Source organism: Macaca nemestrina, chromosome 7, assembly GCF_043159975.1.
Source record: "Macaca nemestrina isolate mMacNem1 chromosome 7, mMacNem.hap1, whole genome shotgun sequence".
NCBI classification, from domain to species: Eukaryota; Metazoa; Chordata; class Mammalia; order Primates; family Cercopithecidae; genus Macaca; species Macaca nemestrina.
Window position 1 is genome coordinate 88,787,891 of NC_092131.1, and position 24,841 is coordinate 88,812,731.

At 33.4% G+C, this 24,841-nt stretch overlaps 2 protein-coding genes across 2 annotated transcripts; one reads left to right on the forward strand and one right to left on the reverse strand.

The window, feature by feature from the left end:
- Positions 1 to 4,216: 4,216 nt before the first annotated feature.
- Positions 4,217 to 5,158, forward strand: LOC105493243 (olfactory receptor 4Q2). The gene has a single exon (XM_011760764.3). It carries the CDS (start codon positions 4,217 to 4,219, stop codon positions 5,156 to 5,158), a length of 942 nt encoding a protein of 313 aa, XP_011759066.2.
- Positions 5,159 to 15,991: 10,833 nt separating this feature from the next.
- Positions 15,992 to 21,091, reverse strand: LOC105499218 (olfactory receptor family 4 subfamily K member 14). The gene is made up of 2 exons (XM_011771728.2): positions 20,924 to 21,091; positions 15,992 to 17,071 (listed from the first exon to the last, which is right to left on the reverse strand). Exon 2 carries the CDS (start codon positions 17,040 to 17,042, stop codon positions 16,110 to 16,112), a length of 933 nt encoding a protein of 310 aa, XP_011770030.2. The 5' UTR covers positions 17,043 to 17,071; positions 20,924 to 21,091; the 3' UTR covers positions 15,992 to 16,109.
- Between the last annotated feature and the right edge of the window lie 3,750 nt (positions 21,092 to 24,841).

Consider the following 24,841-nt stretch of genomic DNA (forward strand, 5'->3'; position numbering starts at 1 on the left):
ATTGAATGAACATTTCATAAAAAAAAGATTTTCAAATAGAAAATAAACATATGAGATGTTCAGCATCATTACTTATCAAGGATATGCAAATTAACCACAATTAGTACCCAGCAGAGTGACTAAATTATTTTTCTTTTTAAAGGTAGATGTTGAGGAGAATGTGGAGCAATGTAAACTCTGTTACATCAGTGGTGGTATTGTAAATTTATACAACTGTATCTGAAGAATGTTTTATAGTTTCTTATCAAATTAGATATACATCTACTTTAGGATTGAAAAGTTACACTCCTAGTGTCCATCCATCAAAAATGAATGTAACGTCTGTCAAAATATGTACAGGAATGTTCATAAAAGCTTTTTTTCTATAAGCCAAAAATGAGAAACTACCCAAATGTCCAGCAACAGTATAATGCATAAATTGTAGTATGCTTAAATAATGGAAGAAATAACAAAGATTTTCAGTAATAAAAACATACAATGTCACATGCAATAACTAGAGTAAATTTCAGTCATAATGTCAAATCAAAGTAATCAACACACATAGAAAGGGTATATATTTTACAATCCCATTTATACAAAGTTCAAACACAGGCAAAATTAATCAAAGGCGATAGAGGTTATAAAAGAGGTTAGCTTTAGACGTTTTGTTGGGAGGAGGAGTGAGGAAGTCATTTGAGGCATTGTTAATGTTCTGTCTCCATCTGGTTGGAAGTTTACATAAGCAAAAATTCAATCAGCTGTAAATTTAGGTTTGCAGTAAATGTTTCAAACATTTGCATTGTTTAATATCCTTGAAGTCTAGAGAACTTTCATACATTAATAAAGAAAATATGATAAACAGGAATCAAAGAGACAAACGAACATGCAATTTTTAGAATTAAAGGTGTGTGACTAATAAAAATCTGAAAAGATGTTCATTCATAGTGCTGCTGAGGCAAATGCAAACTAAAATGTACTATCTTTATTACACATCACATTTGAAAAATTATCATTAAAATTGAAGAATGATGTTATCTAGTGTAGGAAAGAATATGAAAATAGCATTGCATACACGGCTCATGGAAGTATGCATTACTACAGTTTTTTGGGGAAGAAATACCTGTCCACATTTGTCTCAGAAATTTTACTTTCAGCCTCTGTCTGTTACAAATACTGAATAGCAGTCTGAAGAAATATGAACAAATTGTTCACTGTAGAACCTTTTATTATAATGATAAAATAATAGATGATCTACATGCCCATTGATAGAATATTTTATTATAATATACCATATTTGATGGTTTTAATATCACATATCAGTTAAAAAATAATTAGAGCTATAGCTGGGAGTGGTGGCATGGGTCTGTAATCCAGCTACTCAGGAGGCTGAGGCAGGAGAATTGCTTGAACCCAGGAGGTGGAGGTTGCGGTACGCCAAGATGGGGCCACTGCACTCCAGCCTGGGGGACAGAGCAAGACTCTATCTCAAAAAAAAATTGGTAATAATAATTAGTGCCAAATATGGCACATGAAATCACATGCACAATGTATTACTGTATTGAAGAAAGCCTTTCTCTCTCCTTCTCTTCCCTCTCTCTCTTCTCCTCTCAGTGCTGTAGAGGCAGAAGTAGAAGAAAGGGGAAACTTTTATATTTACTTAAGACATTTTTGTAATATTAAACAGAATTAAATTAAATCTAAAGTCAATAATTCTGACTAGAAAAGGTACTCCAGATAAAGCACTACAAGCAAAGGTGTACTGGTAGAAGAAATGCAAGGCCCCTGAAGCCAAATTTTCCTTAATGTTTCATCATCCTTTCCATTAACCACAGCCGTGTGGACCAGGGGGACCCTTATCTCTCTATAAAATCCAGCTGACATTATTACAACTCTCATATCTTCTTTTCCCCTTCTATTAATTGCTTTCTACCCTCACATCCCAGTATCACTCAACACCTATATTTTTATGTTTCATAATTTCTGAAAAAGTATTGATTAAACATTTTTAATGATTTCTTTTGTGATTTGACTGTGAGTAGCTGAATCTTGAAATCCCTAAACATCAAAATTTCCTAATGGTGGCCAGTGTAACCAGGGGTTTTCATCTAAATTCATTAATTTTCTTGGTCGATAATATCTAGGATGGTTGTATATTGTTAATGTGCCAGGAGTCCATGACTGCAGGACCTAAGAATTTACAGACAAGAAGGTATGTAATTTGACTTAAAATCTATTGTACTGACAGCCTTTTTTCATGCTCCTGTCATCAGGACCCACCTGCAGAATCAGTATTCAATAATGTGCTCTTTTTCAATATAATATTGTCTATGCAATGTTATACTGTATAAATCAAACAATGCATTTTTAAAAGGTTTTCAGAATATACGGCTAGCAAAATTAACAATCTTTGCCTCTGGGAATTGGGAATATAATTATTTTCTTCATGTTTTTCATGATTCTGAAACTGAGATTATTTGATGTTATTTCTAGACAACAACTTTTACTCTCAAAACAAGTTAAATGGGTTATAATTAAGAGAAATTGTTACCTGAAAATTAAGTAAAATGTTAAGTAATAATTAAGTTGCAGAAAGATAAAAAATCCATTTTTTTATTTTTGTGTATAAAAATAAAATGTCATAAACCCTACAGATATGCATAGGAACTCTCAGTAGGTAAGAAAAAAGTCTCAATTGTTAAAGTGAATTTTTATAAATATTTTATTGCCTTTACATGTAGTCTAGTGTCTTACATAATTTAACTTTTCTGTGTATATAGATTGTATCATATTTTAAATATAGTTTTGTGTCCTGTGTTTTCTCTTATTATGTGACCATTTTCTAAAGTAAATAAATATGTTTTAAGCTTCAGTTCAACAAAATAGTATTTAAATTTGGAAATTTTACCTCATAGTGTCTTGATATTTTTAACCTTTAGCACATAATTGGATGTAATCTTTATAGTTACATAATTGCCTTAAATAAGGAATATGTAAATTTTAATATTTTTAAGCTTTTATTTAGTTTAAAATTAATTTTTTTAACATTTTTATTCTTGTTGATTTGCCTAAATGAAAGTATACAGTTTATAGATTTAGAAGTGGCACAAATTATAATAAGATGAAGAAAATTCAATATTTAATATTTAATTAAAATTAATATTTAATAAAATTAATATTTAAAATAAACTTTAAATTGCTATCTAATTATTACATCTTAAGTCTTCAAAATGTTGCTCTGTGTATGGCAGAACTGAGCTGTAGAATCTGAGTGAATAATGGCTATCACGAAACACCAAAAACACCCCTCCCTGCAGTTCTCAGTGGACCGTCACCCATTTCATCTCATACAGTAGCATGTTCCAGCTATTGCTCGTGTAAACGGATAAAATATACACAACATACGAATTGCTATTTTTGTCTCAGAGAAATAGTTGGTTTTTATTTGATTTGATAGACTAGTCGAAGGAGAGTCATTTCAATGCATGAATAACCATTTTATAATTATATTTAGATCATTATAAGCATAATGTATGCCTACACGCCCACAGCTATGATTTAAGATAAAAAATATATCATTGACAATAATAAACTAGAAATAAGTGTATTATAGAATATGGTAAGCTGGAGAGGCATATCAAAGAAAATATAGTAAGAGGTCATTGAACTAGCAATAATCCCAAGTGGAATGTGATCTTTCCTGTAGCTATTTGCACAGGTTAGAGTCCTACAAGAGTTTTCTTGATGGCAAAGGGTACAGGGATTCCCTTTTCTCAAATAAAAGCTCTACAGATCTAATGTCCATTTACTGGAATCTGAAATTCTACCTTTGATTTTATTTTTTCCCAAATATTTTTATTAAAAATAATATTTCAGAAAAATAAAACATTTCTTGAGACTGAATGTGGAAAAGGAGAGAGAAGTAATGTGTTGAATGATGGAAAGGAGAAATGCATCATGTGGAAGTTAGCGGCTTGGAGCCAGGTAACTTCATGTTCTAATTAACATTGACCATGTCGTTAGTGTCACAAGGTTGCAGTTGGTGAAATAATATACATTTATATTAGGTAAGGAGAAAATAATTTCTTTCAGCTAATTAATCAGGATGTATCTTAGAGGATGAAAAATCTCTCTTTTGAAATGAGCAGAGTCTTGTATTTGATATGAATTACCTCATTCATTTTAAATATCACTAATGCCCTATTGTTTAATCTCTTTGATCTAGGTAGAACCAGGTCAAATGGATAAAAACCAAATAGAAGTGCTGAGAGAATTTTTCTTGTCAGGCTTCTCACAGACATCATCTATTGAAGCAGGGCTATTTGTTCTATTTCTTTTCTTCTATGTGTCCACTTGGGTGGGCAATGTCCTCATCATGGTCACAGTGGCATCTGATAAATACCTGAACTCATCACCCATGTATTTCCTTCTTGGCAACCTCTCATTTCTGGACCTATGTTATTCAACAGTAACGACCCCTAAGCTTCTGGCTGACTTTCTTAATCATGAGAAACTCATTTCCTATGACCAATGCATTGTGCAACTCTTCTTCCTCCATTTAGTAGGGGCAGCTGAGATGTTCCTGCTCACAGTGATGGCCTACGATCGCTATGTTGCAATCTGTCGCCCCCTGCACTACACCACTGTCATGAGTCGGGGGTTATGCTGTGTGTTGGTTGCTGCCTCCTGGATGGGAGGAATTGTGCACTCCACTGTCCAGACCATTCTCACTATCCGTCTACCCTTTTGTGGGCCAAACCAGGTAGACAACTTTTTTTGTGATGTTCCCCCTGTCATCAAACTTGCCTGTGCTGACACTTTTGTCATTGAATTGCTCATGGTATCTAACAGTGGGTTGATCTCCACCAGCTCCTTTGTGGTGTTAATTTCCTCCTACACCACTATCCTAGTCAAGATTCGCTCCAAGGAAGGAAGGCGAAAGGCACTTTCCACGTGTGCCTCTCACCTCATGGTGGTAACACTGTTTTTTGGACCCTGTATTTTCATCTACGCTCGTCCTTTCTCTACATTTTCTATGGACAAGATGGTGTCTGTACTCTACAATGTTATTACACCAATGCTAAACCCCCTCATCTACACATTTCGGAACAAGGAGGTAAAGTCAGCTATGCAGAAGCTCTGGGTCAGAACTGGACTTATGTGGAGAGACCAGGAGACATGAGACATTGATGTGAATTTTTCAAAGTAGAAAATCTGAGGTTAAAATAATTACTTTTTGAATAATGAGTTAGAAGGTAATTGCCTAGTTTTTAAATTTATTTCATTAAATCCAAATAGTCCTATTACTGACTTTATCATTCAACTGTACACTATAACTAATCTGTTTACTTTTTTATTGAATCAAATCTGTTTTTCTATCAGATTTTCTTTTTTCATCTCATCTATTCATCTCATCAAATTTTATTTCATCCACTGTTTCCATTTAGTTTGTCATTTAGAACTGGTACAAACCACTTTTTCTAAGCCTTCACTGCCTTCTCTACCTTGCTTTATTTTTTTCCTTCAATTTTAAGTTATTCTAACTACAGATGGTCCCTGAGTTATGATGATTCACCTTATAATTTTTTTGTCTTTAAGATGGTGCACAAACCATACTTTGAGTATTCATATAACCATTTCATTTTTCACTTTCAGCACAGCATTCCATAAATTACATTCAACACTTTATTATTATAAAATATGCTTTGTGTTAGATGATTTTGTCTAACTATAGACCAGTGTCAATGTTCTGGGCATGTTTGAGGGAGGTTAGGCTAAGCTATCATGTTCAGTAGGTTAGTTTTATTAAATACATTTTTGACTTACAGTATTTTCAACATACTATGGGTTTATTCAGACATAAACCCATCATAAGTGAGGAGCATCTGTAGATATCTGCAGTCAATTTAAATGTATTTATTTCTGTACATATTTAAGAGAATATCAGTTAGATATATTAGAGTGAATTCAATTATGACTATATAACAACAAGCTAATGAAATACATTAGCTTCATCACCTTATCACATGTAATGGAGAGAGCAGCTGCTCAATATTGTGGGTTCAAATATCCCTCTTTGAATTACAATTCATGTAAACCTGAAAAACTGAAGCCCTAATTTCCTCATATGTAGCATGCATAAAATGATGTGTACTTCTCAGTGCTGGTGAGAAGATGAAAAATGAAAACAGACATGAATGTGTCTACTATGGTGCCTGCCTCATAACACAGTTCAAAAATAATTTATTCATTAAAGTTGATTTTTTCAATGATATAGGGTATAGAAGGTAAAGTTCTACATTGGCCGACTTACCATATTGCAACAACAGTTTGATCTGCCAGTTTGTGCAGGATACTTGAAAGTATATAGAAATGAGTTCATGACATTTTCACATTTGTCAATTTTTGGGAAGTTTATTTTATATTACTGTCGTCATTGTCGTCAAAAAAACCCTCATTGACATTGGTTGTATCCTTAAGTTACATGAAGACATATTCATAGGCCTGTTTACTGTTTACCAAATCTTTATAATTAAAGATAAAAAATTAAATCTACATTCAAGTTTACAAGAAACTGAATGAAAATTAAAATATAAAATACAAAAGAACTGTGAAGTACATTGAAGTACTTACAGCTTTTTTAGTCTTTGGATTTTAAAGCAATCGTAGCAACAAATCTGCATGACAAAGACAGAAGCTAAAGAGGTTTGGTAAATTTATTAATGACTGAGTTTATATCTTTATTATCTTTATACTCCCAAACTAACTTAAATACCTAAAACAAAATAAATAAAATGGGATGAAAATGTGTTAAATAAACGCGGGAAGCTTTTATATCTTCTCTCATCAATGTGGCATTGACAACAGAAGAAATATTTTAGAGAGGTTTTCTTTTCTCATATTTAGTAAAAATAACTTGTAAAAATTTCATTGAGACATAGAAACGCTTTCAGAGATGTTAAAGATGCAAGAATTCACCAGACTTGTATTTTATTTTATTTTAAGTTCTTGGATATACGTGCAGAAGGTGCAGGTACGTTACACAGTTATACATGTGCCATGGTGGTTTGCTGCACCTATCAACCCATCATCTAGGTTGTAAGCCCCGCAGGCATTAGGTATTTGTCCTAATGCTCTCCCTCCTCCTTCTCCCCACTCCCCCACAGGCCTGGGTGTGTGGTTTTCTCTTCCCTGTGTCCATGTGTTCTCATTGTTCAGCTGTAAGTGGGAACATGTGGTGTTTGGTTTTCTGTTCCTGACTTAGTTAGCTGAGGATAATGGCTTCTGGCTCCATCCATGTCCCTGCAAAGGACATGATCTCCTTTTTATGGTTGCATAGTATTCCATAGTGTATATGCAAACATTTTCTTTATCCAATCTATCATTGATTGGCATTTGGGTTGATTCCATGTCTTTGCTATTGTGAATAGTGCTGCAATGAATATATGTGTGGATGTATCTTTATAATAGACTGATTTGTATTTTGGGGGGTATATACCCAGTAATGGGATTGCTGGGTCAAATGGTATTTCTGGTTCTAGGTCTTTGAGGAATCACCACACTATCTTCCACAATGGTTGAATTAAACAAATTTTAAAATTTTATAGCAATACATCTAATGATTGATACATTTACATCTAAAATCCAACATACAATGTTCCTGTTCAAATAAAATATGAAGCTCAGAATTTTTTAAAAAATTACTGATTTTGACAGTGTGGGTCAGCTTACAATGAAATAACAATCCCTAAAATATTATTCACTTAACAAATGTTTATTTTATATTAATGCCACAATAATAATATGGGATGCATGTCAGCCGTTGATCTCTGCTTCTTGTAGTCACCAATAGATTCATGCTGATGAATTATTTACTTCCACATGTAATTTCATTATTGCTTGGGTAGGAAAACAGCCACGTGGTGAATCTCACCCTGGCTCTTGAATCTTCTCATATTGCGTTGACCAAATGAATTATACCAATAAGTTCAATAATTGGAAAAACTTCTTTAAAATATGATTATTCAAGGCACTCTGCAGAAGACTTGGAAAATCTGTAATAGACTGGGATTCATTAAATATATTAAATCTATTCTTAAATTTCTTCCCACAAAGAAAACCTACATTAGCGAATTCTTTAAACATACAAGAAAAACATAGCACCAACGTTATACAAACTCTTCCTGTGAGTAAAAAAATAGAGAATACTTTTTATTTCTTTTTGTTACCAGCATGTTTTAAATTTCAAAATCTGACCATGTTATAATAATAATAAATTAATTATAAATTAATCTCACCTATGAACATAAATATAATGATCACTTAAATAATTAGCAAATTATATCTATTGATACATAAAAAGATAATACAATATGAACCACTTGTCTTACTCCAGATTTGTAAGACTAGTTGAAAATTCAAAAATCAATCCATGTAATTAACTATGTTTACAAATTGATAGATGTAAATTATTGCAAAATTCAATACCAATTTATTAAAAAAAGATATCAAATTTGTAAACTACGAATCCCAAGTAACCTTATGCTAGGGAATCCTTAATCTGATAAAGAGTATCCACAAAAACATTCTAAAATAAATATTATGCTCACTGTTGAAATATTAAGGACTTTCACGCTGAAACTAAGAAACAAATAATACTTGATATTGCCACCATAATTCAACATTATTCTGGAGACTTAGGCAGTGTAATGAGACAAGAAAAAATAAAACGGTGTAAGAAATGGAGAGGAAGCAATCAAATATTCATTATTAACAAATGTCACAGTATACATATATAGATAACTCAAGAAAATGTACAGAAAATCGAATTAATAAATTAAGTTAGCATAATCACAGAATATGAGAAAGTCAATAGTCTGAAAATAAATTGTAGACTCCCAGTTCTGGAGTAAAATGGAGTAGATACACTTTCCCCTACGCATGCTACTAGGCACAACTAAAAACTCTGGATATTATAAAATGCAAACATTAAAAAAAAAAGAAACTCTGAAAGATAGAAGCAGCAAATCAGGTAGAAACTTCAAGACCCAATACATGGCATGGTAATTTCCCTGTTTGCATTTTTTATTTCTTTTAATTTGCCTCATATAAGTCCAATTGGGTGTTGGAGAAACCAGCAGCCCAAAAACACACCAACAGACGCAGACATAAATAGTACCCCCACTCCCCCTCGCCAAAAAAAAAAAAAAAAAAAAAAAAAGAAGAAGAAGCCTGCTATCTCTAACCAGAGGACAAGAAAAAAAGAAGCCTGGAAAGATAGAAAACTTCAAGACAATAACTGTTCACCATCCACAAAAGGCCACAAATAAGCGATGGCCTATCTTCCCCCAAAATAAAGTAAGGAGTCCAGATTTCTAACCTTTCTGGTAGTAACAACCCTCTTCCCATTGGTGTCATTAGAGGCTATGTGAAGAGCTGGCAATTCTACTCCATCCAGTGAGGTAAATTTCTCCTCACCGCCAAGGTGATATCAAAGAAGGTTGAGTTGGAAGCCAGTTCATCAACACTTTCCAGCAGTAAAGAGTACCCCCGTCACCATAGTGTCAGTGGAGGTCATATAGGGAGTAATAAGAAGATGACCTTTTCCTTCCCAGCCAGCAGAGACATAGTAAGGAGCTTGGACCCTCACCTCTGCCCAGCAGTAATGAGGCACCCTGCTGGGCCTTCTCTATAGAATCAACAGAGGCCAAGAGGGGAATCTAATTTCTACTTCCATTTTGCAGATGGCATAGTGCCAGATGAAGCCTGATAAAACAAAAGATTTTAATAGTATCCAGAGTCTCATTACATTGAAAAATTTAGGATTTAATTTAAAAAACAAAAACAAAAACTCCCACCATACAAACCAGAAAAATCTCAGCTAGAATGAAAAAACAGTGAATAGATGCCAATTCTAAGATAAAACAGATACTAAAATTATCATAAAATTCTTCATTGAGAAATTACAAGCATATTTGAAGGAAATACAAAATAAAAAGTCTCAGCAAATAAATAGAAGACATAAAAAAACAAATGGAAGTGGAGGTTTTATTATAGAACTGAAAAATATAACAGAAAGAAAGAAAAAGAGAGAGAGACAGAAGGAAGGGAGGTAGGGAGGGAGGAAAAGAAGGAGGGAAGGAGGAAGGGAAGGAGGGAAAGAGGGAAGGAGGGAAGGAAGGAGAAGGAAGGAAGGAAGGAAGGGAGGGAGGGAGGGAAGGAGGGAAGAAAAAAGGAAGAAGAAATACAGAAAAGCAAGCAAGAAGGACACCTCAGTGAATGGAATTAAAAGCATACTTGGGAGGACAGAGGGAAGAATCAGCAAACTTCAAGACAAAACAATAAACATTGAAAATGTGAGAATCCTAGAACACCAAAAGATAAAACAATAAAAAGAAACATATGTATAGATACAATAGCCTTTACTTCTCTTGAGTTTTCCAAATTGAATTTGACAGTTAAAGCAAAACTTATTGCATTATTTATTGTTGTACCCAATGTATATAAATAGGAAAATTTTGTATTTAAAGTATGGGAGGATAAAGAGACTGAAAGAATGAGATTTCTATACTGTATTTGAACTGGTAAATTGGTTACATAATGTAATAGCTAGAATGACCACTAAGAAACCTGTAGAAAGAGATACACCAAAAACTCTATAGATAGATCAAAATAAAATTCTAAAAAAACATTACAGTCACCCACAGGATAGTAGGGAAAATAGAACAAATTAAAAATGAGGGAAGAAACCAAAATCAAAAATAAAATAGGTGACTTAATCCTAACATATCGACATTACTTTAGATATAAATGGTTTAAATTCACCAATTTAAAGACAGAGATTGGCAAAGTAGAAAAAAATGACCTTTTACATGCCATCTAGAAGAAACTCAATTCAAATATAATGACACAGGTGTGTGAAAAATAAAAAGATGAAATAAGATGCACCATGCAAAAAAAGACGCTAGAGTAACTGTGTGCTAGTATCAGCTTTATTCAGAGCAAAGAAAATTACCAGGGACAGAGTAAGATATAACACAATGATAAAAGCGACAAGCCATAGCAATTCTAAATATGTATGTACCATACAAGTTAGCGACAAATTATGTTAAACAAAAACTGATAAGACTGAAAGAACAAATAGACAAATCTACAATTATAATTAGATACTTCAACATGCCTCTTTACACAATTAATAGAGATAGTTCATTAAGTATATAGAAGAATTCAACAACACTAACAACCAACATGACCTAATTGACATTTTTAGGACACTCCATCAATGACATCAGAACGCACATCCTTTTCAAACACCCACAGAACATTTACCAAGATAGGTTATATCCTGAAACGTAACACAACAACCTAAATGTCCATCAATGATAGACTGGATAAAGAAACTTGGTACATATACACCATGGAATACTATGTAGCCATAAAAAGAATGAGATCATGTCCTTTGCAGAGACATGGATGGAGCTGGAGGCGATTATCCTTGGCAAACACAGTTACAGAAAACCAAATACCACATATTCTCACTTATAAGTGGAAGCTAAATGATGAGAACAAGTGGACACATAGAGAGGAACAGACATTGGGGCTTATTGGAGGATGAAGGGTAGGAAGAGTGAGGGGATCAGGAAAAATAACTAATGGGTACTAGGATTAATACCTATGTGATGAAATAATCTATACAACAAACCCCCTTGACACGAGTTTACTTGTGTAACAAACCTGCACATGGACCCCTGAACTTAAAATAAAAGTAAAAAACAATATTAAAATTGCATGACATTTGCCAGAAGCCATCAAAATAAAAGTATACAGCTTTGAAAACAAACTAAAAAAACGTAAAATAATTGAAATCATATGGAAGATGCTCTCTAGCTGTGATTCATTCAGACTATAAAGTAAGAATAGAAAGATGAGACAATCTCCAAACACTTGGAAACAAGCCAAATCATTTATAAATAAGACATGGTCATAGAAACAAAATTGAAATGAAATAAAAAATACATTAAACTGAATTAAAATGAAAATATAATATACCAAAATTCAGAGGACAAAACAAAAGGAATACTGAGACGAAAATCTATACCACTAAGTGCTGATATTATTAATCTTTTTTGATATTGTTCCATGTATCATTGTTTTAGTGCTCTTCTTTTGGTTACATTTCATTTTTGCATTTCCAGTATATAGAAATACAATTGACTTTTAAAAGCTTTTTATTTTAAACACAGAGCCACCAAATGTTGCAAAATATAATGCAAGCATACCATTCCTAGATAGAACATCAGATTCTAGATATTGGATACTGGGGAGAAAAGGTTGCTTAAATGAAATCTTAGAGTTGCAGAAGTTAGTCACTACCCTGTGCATGATCCACAGGTCACTCATGATGGAGGGAGCCACAAAAGCCAATGTTTGGGGATACATTTTCTTAAAAGTCTTTCTGACCTCATCCTCTTCAAACTGCTTCTGAGTTCAAATAGGAAGAAATTAAGTGAAAAAAATAGTTTGCGCATTTATAGGAAAGACATTTTACTTCATATGAAAACCCTTAGGCCGGGCGTGGTGGCTCACACCTGTAATCCCAGTACCTGGGGAGACCGAGGAGGGCGGATCATGAGGTCAGGAGATCGAGACCATCCTGGCTAACACGGTAAAACCCCCCTCTACTAAAAATACAAAATATTAGCCAGGCGTGGTGGTGGGCGCCTGTAGTCCCAGCTACTTGGGAGGCTGAGGCAGGAGAATGGCATGAACCTGGGAGGTGGAGCTTGCAGGGATCCAAGATCATGCCACTACACTCCAACCTGGGTGACAGAGCAAGACTCTGCCTCAAAAAAAAAAAAAAAAAAAAAAAAAAAAAAAAAAAAAAAAAAAAAAAGAAAAGAAAAAAGAAAAAAAAAGAAAACCCTTAAATTTGAAACTCTCTTATGAAAATTTAGCATTTAAAATGACTTACATTAATAAAAGTCTTCAGACAAAATAATTTGATTTTAACATTGTTTTAATATTCATGTTGAAGAAAAGCATGAATATATCAAAGAGAATTAGGAGAGGAAGCAGTAGATATCTTAATGATTGCAGTTAGAGACATGGAGGGATATTTAAGATTCCTTCAATTTCACAGAAACTTATCATTGACCTGGTCTTATAACCATCAATAATGTACCTTAGGAGGTTGTGTTTTTAAAAAATTAGTATATCCTAATGATGGATTTCTAGGATATTTAATTATGAAAATGCATCCTGGTCCATTAATAGAGACTTATATGTTAAGAAAACCCTTCCAACCATTCCTTAATAGCATTTACTCCTGCAGATAACATCAGCAATTATTCAGTGGTTCTCAGTCATAACAGTGAATGAGAATCACCTGAGGCAATTTATAGTAAAAAGCAGATTTCTGGCATTGGTTCCTAACGTTCAAATTCAGCTGGCCAATTATGGAACCATATTATTTGCACTTTGAAACATTCACTGTAATATGTATTTAACTTACCTCATTTCAAAATCAGAAAATGAGCTTTGTAAATGCTTCCTCACAATTCAGGAAGCTTCCTCTAATTTGAAATCTGTGGCTTCTTATGAACTGACGGTGACAAGTTCTCTGCAAATGCACATTGTTTGTGAAAAACAAAAACTGGTGATTTCTCTCAAGTTTCACTAACCTATCAATAGCCAGGTTTACTCAGTCCAAACTACTAGATAAACCCCAGGAATGTCTGTGCCTAGAGAGTGCAATGATCCACATTTATCTTTATGGATCTGGACAAAGCAATGTGGAGAGTTGAGCAGAGATTAGGAATGGAGCATGAGCCATTGGATAGTTCTGAGAACTCAGAAACACCTCATGGGATCTCGTATATATTTGGGCATTTACTACATGACTATTCCTATGCTAAACACAACACACACCAACTATATATATATATTTATATACACATACACACATTATATATACATACATCATATGTATTTATAGTGCATAAAGCATATACACACTATATATTATATATAAATATATTTTAAATATATAATTATATATATAAAATTTAATAAGAAAGAATCCTAGAAAATCAGAGAAAAGTTGAAGGAATAAAGTCTTCCTAAAAATCAGCATTGGATTAGGTTTCTCTTTGATGGGCCTTCAGAGGATATCCTGTTTATTTCTATCATAGTTTTCATTTTGCCTCATATTTTGTGATTGTCTGTATACTTGTCTTTATTTCACTAATTGAAAAGATCCAAGTGTCTGGTAATGTATGTTCTTAAATACTCTATCTTCACTCCTAGATCATTGCCTGGAATCTGAAATGTTGTAGGTACTTGAAAAGCATATAATAATTGAATAAATAAATATATAGATAGTATTTATTATATTTTGATTAAAAAATTATGTCCAAAGTCTGCAGCAAGTCAGTGATCAGTATTACATCAATAACAACAAAGAAAATTACTTTTAAGGCAGATCTTGATTTCTCTTTAAGTTTTTGTTAATGTTCACATATATAGGTGTAATTGATTGTAAAACTTGACTATGTTCAAAGTCTATAAAATAAAAAAAAAGAGTATTATAATAGGCAAGGGGACTTTATCTTAAGGCAGAAATTGTTTTCCTTCTGTGTTCTTTTATATTTATGCATATGTTTGGATTGCAATTATAGGGCAAGTTGTAAGTACCCAGAAGCATGCCTTCCTGGATTGAATACAATATCCAAAGTCATTGGTCGTTCCATTCAATTGCTTAAGTAACTCAATCATTACTCAATTTTCTCCTTTGGTTTAATATCTCACAGTCAACCCAGGAGAAAATTGCTTGAGTTCCCTGCACGTTAATTTAGTAAAAATGAAATTTAACTCTTGTTTATAATTGTCTTCTTAAGATCCATGGACACGTAAAAATTCAGCACATCTGCATCTGTGGCATTCAAACATACGCTTCCTGATAAATGACTCCCCAGGAGACAGAATCAAATCAGAAAGAGATGCAGTGTTTATTGAAAATCTACTTTGGGTGAAAATGTGTTAATTTAATAATTGAATATGTATTAAATGTAACACTATCATTTATGTTTACATTATAAAATATTTAGCTGTAAAATATGGATTTTTCAATGTTAAAATGGATTTCTGTAATGAAAATCACTGGAATGTATTCATTTTTTAAATAAAAGTGTTCAGTATAACACACATCTACTAGGAAAAGTATATTTTTAAAATAAATAAGATCTTGAAATGGTGCTGTCTTTTTTCTCCTTTCAAGCTTCCAAAATTAGGACAAATATTTGCTGGGCATTACTTAATCCCAGGCATGCCTCCCTGTGCCTAATGTCTCGTGTTTTGAATAATGCACTTTGCAGTACTGAGCTATGATTAGGAAATAAAAATGTCTTTTCATATTAACTTTTGGGGCAGAATAAACTAGTAAGATAAATCTGGTTTTAGAAAATGCAGAGTTCATTCCAAAATATATGTGTGGAGTTGAAGATATATATACATATGTGTTATGTGTGTGTGTATATACACACACAGATATATTTTCACAGATATATATATCATTTTATCTTATTTTACTAATATATACACATACATAGATACATTACATATATACATATACATGCATGCATGTATATGTATATTTCTGTGTATGTAAAATACATATATGCATACATACATGTAAGTATATATTTGTAATATAAAATAAAATATATTTTTGTTGAAATCAACTGTTTCTCTGAATAAATGATGTATATATCATTTCTCTGAATATATAGTAATATATATAGCTTCTCTGAATAAATGACATATTTTATATTACATATATACACGTATGTATGTATATATATTTTAAGCTTTGTATATATATACAAAAAAATATAAATACGTGTATATATTTGTTATATAAATACATACATTATGTATATATGTAATACATTATATTTACAAATTTGTAATATAAAATAAAATGATTTTTTTTGTTGAAATCAACTCTTTCCCTGTAATATAACACATTACAAATTATATCAATGTAGTGTCAGAATGAAATCTTTGAGCAGAGTTATATTAAAGAAATTATATCCCCTGTATGAGTAGAAACATGTCACACTATGGAAGGCTGGAATTCATTGAAAAGTCATGAGTCGGTTTTGCAGTTTCTTCATAGCTGCTTTCATCTCCTCATTTCTCAGTGTGTAGATAATGGGGTTCAGGAGTGGAGTAAAAATGGTATAAAACACAGACAGCAGCTTGTCAACAGAAAACCTACTGAAAGGCCACACATAAATAAAAATGCAAGGGCCAAAGAACAGCGTCACTACCATGATATGTGCAGAGCAAGTGGAGAGTGCTTTGGATGTGCTACCGGCAGCACGCTGTCTGACAGTGAGGAGGATCACAGCGTAGGAGATCAGGAGGAGCAGAAAACAGCTCAAGGAAAGCAACCCACTGTCTGAGATCATAATTATACCCAAGACATAGGTGTCCATGCAGGCAAGTTTGATCACCAGAGGGAGGTCACAGAAGAAGCTGTCTACCTCACTGGGGCCACAGTAAGGTAAATTTGCAGTGAAAGCCACTTGACTGATGGAGTGCACAAATCCAATGACCCATGAAGCCAGCACCAGCTTGATGCAAGTCTGCCAACTCATCAAAGTCATGTAATGCAAGGGTTTGCATATGGCTACATATCTGTCATAGGCCATGGAAACCAGGAGCACCATCTCAGCCCCACCAGTAAAGTGCAAGAAGAAGATTTGAGCCATACATCCTCCAAAGGAGATGAGTTTTCGATCACTAAGGAAATCCCTGATCATCTTGGGAGTGGCAAATGAAGCCAACCACATGTCCAGGAAAGATAGGTTCCCCAGCAGGAAGTACATAGGGGAGGAATGCAGGCGGGGATCAGAAATTACAGTGACCAAAATGAGAAGGTTACCCAGCATAATGGCCACATAGATCCCGAAGAAAAATATAAAGAACAAATTTTGAAGATGTCGTGAAGTGCAGAGTCCATGCAACGCAAATTCTGACACCAAGGAATAGTTCTGCATGTGCATTGCCTCGAGTTTCAGACTTTGTTTGTAATCTAAATAAAGAAAAAAATCCTGTCATTTGCAACAACACCTCAAGGACATTGTGTTAAGTGAAGTAAGCCAGGCACAGAAAGACAAATATCAAATGATGTCACTTAATATGTGGAATATAAAAAAGTCAAATTTACATAAATAGAAAGTAAAATGGTGGTTACCAGAGACTGGGAAGGAGGAGGGTGAGGGATAAGTTTGTCAAAGAACAAAGTTTCAATTAGACAGAAGGAAAAATTCAAGTGATCTCATCATTGTGATTATAGATAATAGCAATATATTATACACTTGAAAATCACTGAGAGAATAGATTTTGCATTCTCATCACAGAAAATAAGTATGTGATTTAGCCATTCCATAATGTTTACATTTATGAAAACATCATGTTGTACATTATAAAGGTATATAGTTTTTATTTGTCAATTAGAAAGAAAGAGAGAGGGAGAGGAAGGAAGAAAAGAAGTAAGCAAAAGTGCCTGTCAATTGCTTGGCACATGAAAGTGATCAACTGAGTGCTATCTCTGTATAATTTTTAACTTGCAAGAGATACTGTAAAATATAGAATGTCATATACTACCAAGCATGTATATTTGCCTTTTTCACACTTCAGTGATTCCTGAGGGGCAATTAGACATTCTGGAAGACTTCTGCATAGGTGAGAGTTGTAGGAACTTTTTTTTCCCCCTTCTTTCCGTGGCCCTTGTCCATATAAAAACATGGATCAATCAAGTGCAGTAGGTGAACCAAAATTCCTTAAGAGGACTGAGAAGGTGAAGATTTTTTCAGGGGTACTATCTTCTCACTATCTGTGTCGATATCACTGCCCAGTGGGTAATTAATTATTCTTAAGCACTAAATATTGAAGTTAAAGCTTCACTTAAAAATAATGTCAACACGTAAAACATGGGCAACTGAATGTACATTATTGTCTCTTCCTCTTCCTCTCTCTCATTTACACACACAAACACAAAACAAAACCTAGCAAAGGCATGTTGATAGGTAGATGTATCTACGTATCTAAATATGATTAACATGTCTTTCTCCTGAATCCAAGAGAAGCAAATTTTGTTTCTCAATGACAAAATTTAAAGGAGAAAAATTACTTTAAGCTAAAACGCATGTTTTGGATATAACAACTATGGGCGGGGGATGATGTATAAATACAGACGAGCTCCCAAATCGTGTACCCAAGTTATGTATGTTGCTTAGTAATGCTATAAAAGCCTCATTTATTGTGTTATATGTGAGTTGTAGAATGGCTCTTCTTATATTCTCACATGACATCTTTGAGGAAAATTTGATCTAAATAATAGCTCAGTTTCATAAAGTTTTAATCTAAAGTGTTAATCATTGCTATCAGGGAGGACAGCCTATAATTGCAGGCCACAGGACTCTTTCCTCTTCCTTGCCCTTCATCAACAACCTGGATATGACATAATTTGCAAGTTTGCAGATAGCACAAATCTGAGATGATTTACTTACAGACTTATAGAATATTTCAATATTCTGGAAATATGGGCTGTAACCAGCAAACAAGAGATAAAAGGTGAAAGGAGGAAGAGAGAAGAGTGTAGACTGATAATTATCAGTCTAACAGAGACATACAGTATTATATTATTAACACATTTCTTTATAATCATGCTTTTAATGTGTTATAATTTTTTTCTCAAAAATGAATAAAAATATTTATGGTAAAATGTGTTGCAGTGCTTTTAATTGAGTGAAAAAGGATCCAGATCTGGTTCAGGGCATTCATATCTTATTCTCCAGTTAAATTTCAGCTCAAGAAATGGCTTCCTATAGAGCCATAATGTTGAGATTTCTCCCATATTAAATCTGCTTGGAATATTTCTTTTTTTTTTCCGACCACTATAAAATCACCTATTCGAAATGTTTGCTCAATTATTTTTAAATTATTTTACAAACTTGGTTATCTCCGTAATACTTCCTTTGGAATTCTGAAAATCTCAGTCCCTTCCAGGACCTCTCCTGGCAGTAGTCAAGCTATCTACTTCCTTATTCATTTACTCACTTACACACTCATTCATTCAGACTGTATCTACAAGACACTAACACGTTGTTTTCATCTCACTTTATTTGGCATAAAAACCAATCAATACAAGAAGAAATAAATCACTTAACCTAGGTTTTATTTAGTTTCTTCACCTCACAGATTTTTATTTTTGCTCTTATCATTTTTAAATTAATTGCATTTGGGATAAAAAACCATTGATTTAATTGATTTATAGATAGATTTATTATTTATAAACTTTCTCTGAAATGATTTAGAATGACTTTCTTTTAAAAAATACTTTAAAGTATTATGTGGAAGCTAAACAAAATAAACTGATGGATATAGAGAGTATAAAAATGGTTACTAGACAATGGGAAGGGTAGTGGGGAGGGTTGGAGGATAAAGGGAGGATGATTAATGCGTATAAAAATGTAGTTAGGATGACTTTCAACGAAAAAGATATTTCCAAGACCTCTCAACAAGGATCAGAGCATAAAACCAATGAAATAATTTTTTTTGGGGGGGTTTCACTATTACACATGATTGACTAATAAGTTCATCATGTTATTTTAAAATGTAGCTCTGAGTTTGCAGATGAAATGGAACAGAATTCACAGGTTCCATTATTAGTTATTTTTTATGAGCAATAAACTGGAGTCTCACTCTTCTCACTGAGAAGAAAATACTGTATAAACCTTTTTATAAGGGGTATCACATAGAATCCTTCATGATAAATTATAAAAAAGATGCAGGACTCTCCTTCATATGAGCTTTTTAATGTTGCTCCTTTATAAAACTGAAGAATATACCATAAAAGAAAAGTCTTGTAAGGCTTCTACAGGGAAATAAGGTAACTTATTCTAGTTGTGAAATAGCGTAACAGTGAGAATTTGATACAGTAATAGATTTTTAGAATCTAAAGGGATTAATGATTATCATATCTTCTTTAGTCCACTCAAATAGCACCCATCTCACCCAGACTGTTGTCAAGATAACGAAAATTCAAAGTTCCTTTGATTCTCCCTGAATTTTTATAAAAGCATTACATTAAATCATTTAATTGCAACACTTTTTTTTGACAATTAGATGCTACCCATCTTTAGTCTGAAATTTTAAATCTGAAGCCAAAATCCCCAGTGGGCACAAGGGACATAATCACAAAGCAAGCATTCTTAGGAATTTTACTTAGATTCTTCTGATACCCATTCTAGCACACCCATCACAGGTCATAGAGCTACACTTTTTCCTTTTTATGCCCCTGAAAAATTTCACTTGTAAATCTAAAATATAATTGTATTTAATATATTGTTTTATGAAGATTAAGTGAACAGAATGTTGAAATAATCAAATGGAAAACTCGGGAAACAAACATAAAGGAACTCAATTTGCTACTGAATCAAAGATGTTCTACAGTTAGATACTGGTGATGGTTGTACAACTCTGTAAATACATGAAAAATCACTGAATTGTACATGTAAAAATAAGTGAACTTTATGATATATAAATTATACCTCAATAATGCTTTTAAAATGGATATTAAAAGAAATGTAATAAAAGTCTCAATTATAGTTCTAATTTCTGAGAACTCTTTATGATGTGTAAATCATCTAAAAGCAAATAAACATTAAGTTTGTAATCAGAAAATGACATTGATTTTGTATACAAACCAATGGTATTTTTAAATTAAAATATAAATTCAACTGATAATGAAAAACATTAATTTTAACTTGCAAGTTATTATGATGTAATCCAATGATTTAATATATAAGATAATATAATAGTCTCTATTCAACTTATATCTCATGCATGTTCATATTTATTACAAAAGTTCTTTACTAACCTGGAGTTAAGATGCTCAGTGCTGACACTGTAGCTCACCCAATTTATATTTTACATCTACTATACTTAAATGGAGCTATTGAAAATACACATATTTTATCCCAGAGATGATTTAATCATCTTTCTTCTTCCCCTTAAAAATAATTCGGGAAAAGCATTATCTTAAAGTTAGAGAACTTCAGATTTGAGTCTTCCTTGGAGTTAAGATATAAATATACCCTGTCTCCCACCAATTAAGAATGCTTTAACTACGGGCCATTTGTGACCAATGACCATAACAAAGGCTGGGGAATAAATCATCTGAGGATGGAAATTTGCAGTAATGAATCATGTTCATTTCTCCAGGTGACAAAAGGAAAATAATTACAGATCTGCCAGATTATATAAGCTGGATTTATATTAGTATATATAGCTGCATTTATTTTAGTAATTCAAGCAGAATTATATATACCATTATCCAGTTAATCAAGTATAAAATGACAAATTTATCTTTAAGTAATCAAATTAACAAGTTACACTCTAAAAATATGCTGAAAATTTGCCAACTCTGCACATTATATAACTTTGATCAAGCATTACACTTTGAAAAAGATTTACTCATACAAGGAGAATCAGATTTATATGTGCCAAAATATTTGCCTTCTCTAGATTTGTATGGTCAGGCATGATGAAATCTCCAGGTGTGTGGGTTACTTTGTTCATCATTTATTATTGATAGCCTACTTACTTCCCCAAATCATTCAAGGTTAATGCAGGATTCTTCTACTAATGGGTCCATGCTGAAGATAAATATTTCAAAACATTCTGATAAATGATCATCACATTTACAACTATTCACATGACATTTACAACTATTCACATGACATTTACTTCCATATTAGGTATGTAGGTTCTACTAAATGTATAAGACATTTGACTACCAAGACAGCATCTGAGTAGAGTAAAATGTCTCAAGTGGCACATTGGCATTAGATAATTGTGTTTCACTTAAAATGAGTTGCAAAATCTAAGTTCTGTTTCTGTCTTTTAAACACACAGATAACGATTACTAAAGGAAGTCTGCAGAAGCAATCTATCAGTTTCAGTGTGATTTGTTTCTGAAATGCAGTCATTAGGTGGTACAGATATATTGTGTAAAATAAAGAATTATAGAGAAGTTTTTGACAAACAGATTAAGTGAATACGGGATTTGGAGATAAGGAAAGATTTACTGAATGTGGTGGATTTATTTATGATTCAACATAGAGGGCATTTTTGGGTAACATTAACATTTAAAAGGGTGAGACTTGAGTAGAGTGGACTGCTCTCCATAATGCGGGTGGAGCTCATCCAGTAAGTTGAAGGCCTGCATAGAACAAAAGGACCAGACTTTCAAGGGAAGAGAGAATTCCCCATCAGACCATCAGACTGCCTCAGACCTTCATCTGTGTCATCAGGTCTCCTGGGTCTCTAGCCGGCAGGCCCACACTGTAGATTTGGGACAACTTTTTGATAGACACTTTGGAAACATAGAACAGACCCACTAAAAAATGCTAGTAGATCTTGACCTAGTCATTTCTATGTTACAATATGTCCATAATATCATTACTGATTAATAGATCAAGAATTATTAAGCAAATTACTGATTTATAGACCAAGAATTATTAAGCAATTTACTAATTTATAGATCAAGAATTATTAAGCAATTTAAATTTGCCAGAATAATTAAAATCAATTAAAGTATATGTATGTGATAGAAGAGAACAACACATGAAAAAATATGTTTTCAACAAACATTTTAATATATGAAGAAGGATTCATGGTGTTTTGTTAAGGCCAAAAAAAGAGGACGGCTAACTATATATACAGTATAAATCCTTAGGTTGCATCAATGAATAAAACAGGTAAGAATTACTTTCCTCTTGACGCTTACAATCTAGCAGAAAACACAAACACATAAATAAAAATAAATGAGTCATCTGTGATAAGCACTAAGGAAAAAATTAAGCAGAGTAAGGAATATTGAGAATGCCAGAAGAAGGATTGCTTCAATTGCCTACAGTGGCAAATAGTTTGGTAATGTGCTGTTTATTGGTTCTCTTCTCCCTTCTCCCATTTCCTCACTTTACCAGAAAACTACCAGATTTTCTTAGGATCACTTTTGGCCAGTAAAAGTATTTGTACTCCAATCTTGATCTCAGAGACTTCTGGATGAGTACAAGGTAGGACAGTTAATACTAGACCTGCTTCTACAGAACAGATTCTCAGAATGAGATTTTGAAATTAAATTGCTCACAAGCCCAATGCAACAGTCCCTCATTGTTGATGGTAAGTAAGATCACGAGAATCTCTGGCACACTGTATATCACAACTACCAGACTCTCACTTGCGATGATTTAAGTTGGGTTAGAGACCTAGAATTTGAGAGCAGGACAATGCTAGTTTATAAAAATAAGGAATTGGCTGGTTATTTCTAGTTGGCATCGAAGTGCTTGCAGAAGAAAATAACAGGCTCAAGTCAGTCAACTATCAACTCAGGCCACAGTATAAAAAATAGAAGACCCCATGACAGTATACAAAGCAATCTCTGTTGTCTAGAGTCTAGGGACAGCCAGTGCTATAAATCAGGACAGATACTAATTGTGAGAATAGTGAAGTTACAGAGAAAGCTGAATTCACAAATCTGGAAACTCTTTTATGCTAAGGTCTAATAAGAGAAATATTAGAATCTAATATCTGATATAAGAATATCCTCCTTTGAACATGTCGGGCCAGCAGAAGTGGCTTCCTCCTTCTTACTGGAAAGTAGCACTTTCACTTTCCCTGGAAAAAAAGCTGAAGGCTCTAACTAAGATATATGCATTGCAAAATAATACACATTCATCTTAAGATCAGTCCCATCTATCCTCACTGCTTCTAGGTAAATAACTAGAGTATAGGTACATAATATGAGACCGGGGAAATACTAACCCTACTCTCAAATAAAAGAGAAATAACCAACAGAACTTCGTGAACTGGTTAATATGCACTGGAAAATGAATGAATGTTGGAGGCTGGAACAATGCGTGGGGGCAGAGTGTGGGATGATCCATTCTGTCCAAGGTAGAAATGCTGGAACTGCCTTGGCATATCTTAAACGAAAGGCTCAAAAGTCTAAGTAAGCTTGGAAAAATCAAATGGATTTAGCTTATAATACTAGTGCACCGACCAACTGACAAGGTTACAAGCGAAGGTCTAGAGGGTCTTTCACTAAAGCTTAAAGAATGGACTCCTTATTGTCAGTCACAACAATAGGAACCTGGACTATAAGAGGATGGGTAGCAGTCATTAGCCATCAGAGGCAACTATAATAATTTTGACAGTGTGCAATGAGTCTGTAACAAAAAGCTTAGATCTTGACCTGCAGGTGTCTGTTATGATAACTAGATGGAGCAAGAGCTATAGGCAGCCAACAGAAGTATTGCTTGACTTACATATTCCAAGGAGGAAAAAGGAAATCAAGAAGTGGTAAGCAAAATGTTGGTAAAGCCACCATAATGGAATAAAAACAATATATTACCCAGTTTCTAAAAATGAGTGAGTCATGAGATCTAGCACCCATCAATTCAAGAGGCCAGGTCCATTTGAAGAAGAGCTCCGCACTACAGTAAGTATATACAAAAACAACTCCCCCAATCATTTCCCAGAATTAATTATGCCCATTTACTAGAGTAACCGAACAGTGAATAAAGGGAAATATTCAGATATTTGAGGTCTAGACTCTGAGACAGTACTCATATCTGGGAAACAAAAATCCCATTATGGTTCCTGTTACAGTAAATCCTTTCCAGTGGGTCTATTGGTGTCATTTTCCTGGCTCCTGATGCATAATTAGAATGAATATACTAAGTGGCCGACAGAATTTTCAGATTGGTTCCTTGGCACATAGAATATGAGTATT

What these genes read in the sequence shown, in the direction of transcription:
- LOC105493243 (XM_011760764.3), top strand. Translation starts at nt 4,217, where the DNA reads ATGGATAAAAACCAAATAGAAGTGCTGAGAGAATTTTTCTTGTCAGGC.
- LOC105499218 (XM_011771728.2), bottom strand. Translation starts at nt 17,042, where the DNA reads ATGCACATGCAGAACTATTCCTTGGTGTCAGAATTTGCGTTGCATGGA.